This window comes from Callospermophilus lateralis, unplaced genomic scaffold, assembly GCF_048772815.1.
Source record: "Callospermophilus lateralis isolate mCalLat2 unplaced genomic scaffold, mCalLat2.hap1 Scaffold_169, whole genome shotgun sequence".
Classification (NCBI taxonomy): Eukaryota; Metazoa; Chordata; class Mammalia; order Rodentia; family Sciuridae; genus Callospermophilus; species Callospermophilus lateralis.
Genome location: NW_027512767.1, coordinates 2,165,734 through 2,175,682, shown reverse-complemented (window position 1 = coordinate 2,175,682; position 9,949 = coordinate 2,165,734). Strand labels below are relative to the sequence as shown.

General features: G+C 32.6%; 1 protein-coding gene across 1 annotated transcript; it reads right to left on the bottom strand.

Moving 5' to 3' along the window:
- Nucleotides 1-526: 526 nt before the first annotated feature.
- LOC143640301 (ankyrin repeat domain-containing protein 26-like) lies at nucleotides 527-9,073 on the bottom strand. Its single transcript, XM_077108148.1, has 4 exons — nucleotides 8,192-9,073; nucleotides 5,817-6,089; nucleotides 4,940-5,110; nucleotides 527-630 (listed from the first exon to the last, which is right to left on the bottom strand). The coding sequence occupies exons 1-3, from the start codon at nucleotides 9,053-9,055 to the stop codon at nucleotides 4,973-4,975; spliced, it is 1,275 nt and encodes a 424-aa protein (XP_076964263.1). The 5' UTR covers nucleotides 9,056-9,073; the 3' UTR covers nucleotides 527-630; nucleotides 4,940-4,972.
- Between the last annotated feature and the right edge of the window lie 876 nt (nucleotides 9,074-9,949).

Below are 9,949 nucleotides of genomic sequence, written 5' to 3'. Positions count from 1 at the left end.
TGTAAATTTACTATTATTTCCCAAGATTGTATAAACAGAAAAGGAAAAAAAAATATATAGATAAACCACTAAGCAAATATTCTTATTAGAAAAATTATTAAGTCAGTGCCTCAAATATAAATTTAAAGATGGCAGTATAATAATTGCAATACATTAATCCATTAGTGAATATAGTAACCAGCATGTAAAAATAATGTTGCCTAATTCTCTGGACCCATATTCAGTGATATAATATAAATAATCCATCATTAATGTGATATTTAGATCTACCAAATTAGTGTTGACTTGGTTGCTGAATTGAGCTTAAATGCTAACATTTAGATAGTCTGAAAACACATCTCCATAAAAACTGGTTTGCACTTGCACTTCAAATTTTCTTACAGATATAAATAATTTTCATATTTTGATAATTTCATCATATATGTTACACACATTCATTTCAATAAAGTATTTACATCACATTTCATAAATAATTTAAATATTATATTAACAGTCTGAAAAACACAATATTAGCTTTCATTTTTTTTTCTTAAAATCTCTGTATATCCTTATGATGTTTCCAAAAGAAGATCTTGTCTTGTCTTATTAGTAATTCTTAAGGCAGAAGCTCCCATGGTCAGGATTCAAATTCTGCAGCAAGTGAAGAGAAAAAAAAATTATATTTTTTCTCAAACATTTTATAAGTATAAATCAGTGAAGAAGTTTAGAACTTTTCATTGTTTATAAGAAGAAAAATAGATATGTCCACAATACAAAATCACTATGGAATGCAGTCTGCCCATATTTTCATACACAGTTGTCATTATGACTGAGTATCAGAGCTTTGGGTTTTCCACCCCTTATGCATAAATTTGACAACCATATGCTAGGGTATTCTGGCAAGAACTGGGATGACAACATGGAGATGATAATGGACACGTCTCAACAGTCATATACCATAGCTTCAAAAGCAGACAATCAGGAAATTTCCATACAGAGTCATTGGCATTAGGACAAGGATAAAACAGGATACTACTGGAACACTTAGAAGGGACTTCGGTCCCAAATTTGTGTCAGTGTTTGAGGTCCTTCAAAGGAAGTGATACATGAGTTAACACCTGAAGTAAAAGGAGAAATTGTGAGAGAAAGGGAAGAGGTGCATGCAGACACCGAGATGAGAAAGAACACTTGTGGAATCACAGTAGTCCAGTGTCACTAGAATCTAGAGCAAAGTGGCAGTAAAGCAAGTGAGATGAGATAGGCTGAGTAACCTGACAAAAATCCAGTTGATTTGGATATTTTAATTTTTGGCTAAGAAATTTCATACTTTTCTTGAGGCAAATGTAAACTAATGACAGAGTCATGACAGGGTTTTTTAAATGTGTGACTGTTACTAAGTCAGTCTGGGCTTTTGGCTGTAAACCACAGAAAATTGGTGATGCCATTTTTTTCCCACTAAAGAATGTCAGTGTACAGGGTGAGACTTTCATAGTGGGGCAGAAGTGGGAAAAAAGCAGTTTCACACTTAAGGTCTTTAATTTGTTGATATTCAGAATTGAAAAAAATACATATCTCTTTAATTGTAATTGATTTCAGAAGTTATGACCAGCAGTTTTTAAACATTTGGCTCAATATAGATGTGCACTTGATGAGATATGTGGTAAACACTTCCAAATCTTATATAAATATCACCATGTAGAGTGTTCTTTGTATAAAACTCTTCTCTTACTAATTCCCCAAATAGGGTCTAAAATATATTACTGAACATAGTAAGTATGTTGTAGTGATAACAATAAGGTGGTGTCTAATGCCTTTACACATTTGATGTGAAAACAAATGATTTTGACTGACAGAATTCCCATTCCTGTCTTTATGTTCTATTTTTAAAGAAAATTATTTTAAACAAAAATTTTTACTGGTGCATTAGACTATATATAATAGAGGAAGTAGTTATGACATATTCACAGATGCACATAAAATAACTTGATCACTTTTCCTCTCTAGTAGTTTTTTCCTCTCCTTCTCCCTTCACCTTTGAAGGCATTCTACAGTGATTATGGAGACATATCTTTGTATCGTGATGAGAGAGTTTAAAAAACACTCTTCTATTCAGTCTAACATGATATGGAAAACTAATGTTCCACAAGGAAATGTAGAACCATTACATTGTTTTAAATAAACTAGCTTATGCATAAGTAAAAAAGAAACATCACTTTCTCCCAGAAATACATTGGAAAAACAGTTGCCTCCCAAATCCCCTTTGCATTGTGTCTACATTCATACACAATTTATCATTGTTTTGTAAATGGTAAATTATCTCATTTTTTCTGGTAAGAACTAATAAGAACAACTTATACTTGCATCATGCATAACAACTAACTTTCATTCTCTTTTTGTATATAGTCATCCAATTTCATGACTCTGAAGCACTTCAAAACCGATTCTCTCATTTTTTCAGAAAGATATTCATGTAAGCTAAGAAACTGAAAAAAACATATATCAGCTATTAAATTAAATTGTAATTTATGTACTAAAATTATTTCTTTCTGTCATAACTATTTAACTTCAGCATTGTTTTATAAAGCTTAGATTTGTTCTCCTGTGATTTTTTAGGTCAAAATGCCAAATAAAAGAATAAAGTTGAGGTCACATTTAACATAGATATGCATGGCTTTACTATGTGATAAGAAGTTCATCAAAACACATTGAAGCAGGGTGTTATGGCACATGCCTGTAATCACAGTGGTTTAAGAGGCTGAGACAGGACAGTCTTGAGTTCAAAGCTAGCCTCAGCAACCATGAGGCCTAAGCAACTCACTGAGACCCTGTCTCTAAATAAAACATGAATAGTTTGGGGATGTGGCTCAGTGGTCAAGTGTCCCTGAGTACAATCCCTGGTACAAAGAAACAAAAAACCAGGAAAAAAAAAACATGGAAGCTCTAAACCAAGCTGCAATGAAAGCAAGGTAGTATCTTTTATTTGTTCATTTTCAAGCAGATATTTCATTATTGTAATAATACCCCTGATAAAAAATTGTCAAATATTATAGAAATATCTTCAAATGGGTTCAAAATAGCTGGACATTGTTTTTCTTTTCAGCTCTTAAAAATATAACTCATCATTATTGGACTAATATTTGACTCACTCAAATGAAGTCTTAGTATGAAGGAAATCACCTGGTTGTACTGAAGGGCTCCTGTTCCAGAATGCAACTCTAACCCTATCCCTAACCCAACCCAAGCCAGGGAGTTGGGGAAAGCACTCAGTGTGGAATAGTGAAATGAATCTGATCAAGTTTTTTGTGAATCCATATGAAAATATCACAGTGAATTTCACCTTCATGTATATTCATAATGCATAATTAAAAAAAAAACTTAAAAACTACAAATAAGTATAAGATAAGTAGAGCAGAAGAAAGAGAACACAGGGAGGAAGAAGGGGGGATAAAGTGGAAGTACTGGTTACTGAATTAGAGCACATTACATTTCATGTTGTTAAATTATGTCAAAATTAACCTCAATATTATTTATGTTAAAATGCACTTTCAAAATTTTCATCAAATAAAAGAATAATTTAAATTTTCCATAAGAGTAAGTGGAGGGATTTTTGCTCAGTGGTAGAGTACTTGCCTACACATGTGAGGCACTTGGTTCAATCCTCAGCACCACACAAAATAAAGAAAATAAAAGTACTGTTCATCTATAACTAAAAAAATATTTTAAAAAGAGAGTAGGTAGAAACTCTCCATATGTTGGCACAACACTGAAAAGAATCAGAACAGAGACAGTGTATGCAATTATGGGTTTGTAATTTCTCTAAAGAAGTGTACATATTTCTAGGGGGCTTCAAACTTCCAATTAAAGCAATGTTGGTGGAAGAGAGACAGAAATCAGCGATGTATGACTTTGCAAGTAACAATGCTGCCTTCTTGAAAGACTCTCCTTGGAAGATTCTTGAGGATGCCATTAGAAATATTGGTATTTTAAAGATAAATATAGCAGATGATGTATACCTTAGTTTATTTGACTACCAAAGTCATTTTACTATGTTGAAGTATATTAAATCATTATGGTTTCCTTAAACATATGCAACTAGAAAATTTTAGTAAAGCTAGAAAGATTCATATTTAGTGAACCAGTTCAAGCACTTAAAGAATGTTCCTTGAAGATATTGTCAAGCATTTATTACCATCATATGTATATTCTACCTATTACCTAGATAAATTAAGCATTTGACACTGAGACAATTCAGAGCAATAGCCACTGGTTCAGAACAAGATAGATTAAAGCTGCTGCCTAGAAAGTTGGCCCATAAATTTGTTACCAGGGCTTCAGGAGACTGCCCATTCATTCCGTCATTCACAGGCCCCAACACGGATCATCAGAATATTTTTAACCACTTTTGCAGGTTATACTTCCCATCATCACAAGTATGACAATGTAGAGAGAAAAAATTATATAGAACATTTTGTCTCTAGATACCATGTAAGGATAATATTAAAAAATTAAAATAAAAATCAGTTAATCTGTCAGGTGTCAGAATGTGCTCAGAGTGTAGTTACAGCAACACTGGACACTTAAGGTTTCAGATATAATCTTTCAAAAATTGTGAAACTTGTTCATGTTTCCAAGTAGAAGCAGTCACAATATTAATATGTGAATCACAAAACTTCAAAAATACTTAACTAAAAGTCTAATAGACCAGATTACATATAGGAGAACACTAAGGGAAGAAAGCTTAATAGTTTACCTTCAGATGTAAAATGCAAAGGTGAGTGAAAGATAAACTTCCTAGACTAATATTTCAAGAGTACATTCATTTCCTAACATTACTTACACAAATTATAGGGTCTAGTTAGCTTTTGCATGCTACCGATCTCATCAACCTGTCTCAAAGTTATGCAGTAGACACAAATTAAGGAGACTAAGTTGCTCTCTTTCAGTCTAGGTTTTGACATACTTGTGGAATCTGGATTGTTCTATATGGAAGTGTCTATATTCTCTCAGTTGCATTTCTTAGAATTTTCAGTTCAGATTCCAGATGGCTAATTCTGAGTTCCATCTGACTTCTTATTGAAGTAAAATTAGTCTTTCTGAACTGCTCTGTAATTTCCGGAGCTGCTTCTTGTGTCTAAAGAACATAAAAAAGAATATATTTTAAAAATAATTAGAACCCAAATAATTATTATGTAGTTATTTTATTTAGTTCTGTGTAAAAAATTCAGACAGCAATTTTAAATGTGAAGAAAAAAAATATTAGACTGTAAACTTCTGTCATCAGTATCAATTACATTAAATCTGAAACAATAATAATTGGGTTCTTCCTCTCCCCCTTTCCCTCCTCATTCCCTGCCCTCCTCCTCCTGCTTTCTACTGCGAATGGAACCCAGGATGTTGCACAGGCTAGGCTATCTACTATTGATCTGTGCTCAAAGTAATGAATCATTCTCATATTAGCACTCAGATCATCTGACAATTTAAAGAATAATAGAATCAATTCAAAATATGAAAGTTGAAAATTTTAACTTAACAATTCAAAAGTATATTTCTGCATCACATTTTTTTTCTCCTCATACTCTTACTATGCCTACTATTATCAAATATCCAAACGTTATCTGATGAAAATTATTACTCAGATCAAATTAGCTGAAAGGATGATGTAAATTGTGGTATTTGAAGGGGCATCAAATGTCTTCCTTCTCTTTGAAATCTACACAACATCTTTCCTCAAGAGATATAGAATACACCTATAATATGTATATCCAAAATACAGTTTACAATGAAAAGAATTAAAGCAAATTGCAGATAAGTAATATAGCTTGTAAAATCAGAAATACTTGTTTTTGCTTCTCCTCTAAATCCCATCTTGCTCGATGTTCAATGTCACATTCCCACCATACTCCTTGGCCTCGTTCTACTCGAGTGCTCCGTGTGTGCCTTGGAAAGTTTACTACATTTTCTTCCAACTTCTTTTGATTCCTTTCTATTTTTTCAAATGTATCTTGCATACTTTTTATAAAAAACAAGTTCTGCATAAAACAGTCATAGTTTGTTCTCAAATGTAAATGCTTTGAAGATGCATTTTTCATCTTTGTAGTAAGATCACCCATCTGCATGAATAAAAAAGTATGAAAAACCCAATATGAAAATAAGATACTGAAAATATTCGACACAAACTCAAACAACAAAATTTACATAATTTCAATTGCAACAAAACATAATCTATACCAGCATTTTGAAAAGTAGATTAAGTTCCTATAATAAGGTATATTAGCTTTTCAGTTGGTAAGGATTACACATCTATAAATCCCAATTCTGGCTACATAATTATAATGAAAATATAAAGAAAGCTGTTCATTGAAATTAGTATCCCAGAATAACTTTTATTACTTAAGCAGGTGTTGATTTACAGATGACATGTTCAATTTTCTACATACTTGACTTGTCATTTGTCTTAGTTTCTTCATTAAATCCTGTCTTTATATTTTAAATTTATGTGAAAATATGCTAAATCTTCTAGAGAAGACTCTGATACACATTGTAGTTTCAGGGTACCAGCTGGCTGTTTTTCAAGATGTCTCGCAACTACCTGATATTTCTGTTAATGATTTTGTTACTCAGTTCACTTTAAAAATTTATTATTATTATTGTTATTGTTATTATTATTACTATTGTTGTTATTATTATTATTATTATTATTATATAATGATGTTTACTCTGAAAAAAAATATCACTACATACAACAGTAAGCTGCTGTTTATTTCTGAATTCCCTTAAGAAAATAGAAGACTGTGTACTCCTGCTGAGTCACTATCACATTCCTTACACAACAGGGAGAGCCCTGTATCTCTACATACTGCCCTTGATAAAGTTGCAATGTTTAACAAACTACTGAAATCTCAATCAAAAATGGTTACACAGGTCTCATTGGTAGTGGTGAATTCTACAGAGGTTATTATCCCTCTCTTATTAGAGACTCAAATTAATACCCCACACCTCACATCTCTAAAGCTTTGCTAAAATAATTCCAATATACTTTCACAAAGAATAAAGGAGATGCTAGGTAACCTGGTCTCCACCTCACTGCCTGTCCACATCTCCTAGATTTCTCACTGATCCTCAGACCACTCCTGCTTTACATAAACCCTGCCACCCTCATTAGTGTGGACATGGGGGTTCAATGCCAAATTAATGGATTTTAGATGGCTACAATTATCTTTGTACTGAAAGTCACTATATAATAGGAATTAGGCCATGAAATGAAGAAAACTATTAGCAAGTTATCATGAATATATGCATCAAATTACAGATGAAATCAACTGTGGCTTTGCTGCAATTCATCACATTAGTCCCAGTTTATGATAATGACAAATAGATGCTTTTAAAGAGGTGGACAAGACATGAATAAAAACAAAAAATATCAGGACAGTTATTTTCAGATTTATGTTAAACTTAAATGACTTATTAATTTACCAACTAGAAATATACAAAAATATACTGAAGAAAGTCTATTACAAAACACAGCATCTACATTTCAGTTCAACTGGAAAATCTGGAACAAACTGTAAGAGTAACTAATTTATTTGAAACTAGGTATGAGCATTTCCATTATTTGATTCATTGTGATCTTCAAGTACAGCAACAAGACATTAAAATTGTTATTCAGTAATGGGATGTAGCTCATTGGTAGAACATGTGTTGAGCATGTGCAAACTTTGGGTTGAATTAATGGCACCAAAATTAGATATTGTTTCAGCATTATTGAGACCATATTACTAATGGCAGCATATAAACCTACAAAAAAATCTTAACCTCTTAAATCTTTATAAGAAACAATTTCTTAAATTGAAGGGTCAGGCCCAAGTTTCAAAAATTTCCTCTTTTTTAAATATTAAAATCCATTTTAACTAAGTCTTTTGTGTTTAGTTGACATATGAGTACCTATAGTTATTTTAAAATATGTACACAGTGTGTAAGAATCAGAGCAGGGAAATTGGAATACTTAGCACTTCAAACACAGATTGGTTGTGCTGCAAATGATGTCTAAGTTATTTTTGCTAGACAATAGATTGTAGTTCTGTGTTGATACAGAAACACATTCATAATATCTACATTTTTATATTCATCAAGAATCAACATTTAGCCATAAGCAGATATCACTTTGAGTATTCCTTTGAAGACTCTTTATACAGATATCTTGCTTGATACTTACTTCTTCTGCTTTCTCCTTTCCATATTGATCCAGTTGTTCTTTTAAATGATTAGTTTCATTGATTAACTCCAAATATTTGTTTTCCAGCATGAGACGATACCTGTCATTCCGAGCTTGAAGTTTTTTTATAACATCATAAAATTGAGTTTGGACATTAATAACTCCATCTATTCTATTGTCACCTTTGTTCCGATAGTCATGCAATTGGTCGTCATGCAATTGTTCTTCATGCAATATAGTTTCTCTTTGTAGTTTAGATACCTTCTCTTTAGAAACTTCCTGCTTTCTGAGGTGTTCATTCCTTTTTCTTTGTTCATTTTGATACCTGTGTTCCATTTCCTTCCGTTGGCACTGTCTTTGTATTAGGTGTCTGTTTACCTGATCTGTAGCCAAAGTCATTACTCTTGACTGATAAAACTTGTTTTCTTGGTTACTTACTTTTACTTCAGACTTTGAAACCTGTTGGGAAGGAATCTCACTACTAACGTTTAGGTTAGATACATCAATATTCTTTTCTTCCTGTGAACTAAAGTCTTTATCTCTGCCTCTCTGGAAAGCAAGTTCTAGATTTCCTTTTGGTGTTGGACTTTCACTTTGATGGGGTGGAGCAGGACCAGATCTGGCAGGGTGAGATTTGACATCTGTTTCTGGTCTTTCTGTGCTTTGTTTTTCACTCTCAGGTGTGAAATTTTGCAATGTACTCTCAACTTTCCAAATATCCAACTGTTCATTGTCCTGGAATATTTCCATAAGTGTTTCCTCATTCAATTTTTGTGTCCATGGAAGGCTGGTATTCTTTTCTCTTAAAATTTCAGTATTCTCAAAGCACTTCTTTTCCTGGTTCTGATATTTTACTGTGTCCATTCCCAGTCTCTTCACAGAGACCTCATCCTTCTTCTTGTGATATTTATGTAATAGCTTGTTCTCTGTCCCATCACTAGGAGAAACCTAAATAAAACCAAGGATACATTTAGCTAGCACTCAATAAAATGATGTTTCATAATTTTCACTGAAATTAAAGAAAAACCTGTATATTTATATGGTGAAAGGGTTTCAATAAATAGATACCCACTGCAGAAAAAGTAGATGTAAACTTCTGAGCTTATAAAAATATAAATTCCCAAGAGTTCAAAAGTTAATTCAAGAAGATGGATCTATGAGAGTAAAAGAAAATTACAATTTAAAGAATGTAAGAACTGCCAGGTTCAGGGGCTCATGCTTGTAATAAGAGTGTCTCAGGAGACTGAGGCAGGAGGATCACAGGTTCAAAGCCAGTCTTCAGCAATTCAGTGAGACCCTGACTCATTCATAAATAAATAAATAAATAAATGGCTGAGGATGCATCTCAGTGGTTGAGCACCCTGGTTCAATTCCTGGTTATAAAAAAAGAAAAAAATTAAGGATTGAAAAAATCTGCATTATACCAGAATGAAAGAATAGATTAAGTGATTATTTAGTTTGCCAATGTAAGAAAAAAAAAATAACTTTGCAGAACAGAAGAGAAGCGACAGAGAAAACCCCACACATATAGTTATCTAATACTAGACAAACACACTATAAAACATGCACTGGGGAAAGGAGAGGTTCATCAACCAATTGTGCTGGGAAAACTGAAAACCCATATGTCATAGGAGAAATTTAACCCCTATTTCTCAAAAACAAAGTGGATCAAGGACCTAGATAATAGATAAAAGACTCTAGACCTATTACAAGACTAGACAGGCCCAGTGCTCCATCTTGTCATTGTAGGTACTGAAT

What these genes read in the sequence shown, in the direction of transcription:
- LOC143640301 (XM_077108148.1), bottom strand. Translation starts at nt 9,055, where the DNA reads ATGGACACAGTAAAATATCAGAACCAGGAAAAGAAGTGCTTTGAGAAT. An exon ending in GAAAGGAGAAAGCAGAAGAA is followed by an intron (nt 6,090 to 8,191) that starts GTAAGTATCAAG and finishes TTATTCATGCAG; the next exon opens with ATGGGTGATCTTACTACAAA. An exon ending in TAGAGGAGAAGCAAAAACAA is followed by an intron (nt 5,111 to 5,816) that starts GTATTTCTGATT and finishes TATGTTCTTTAG; the next exon opens with ACACAAGAAGCAGCTCCGGA.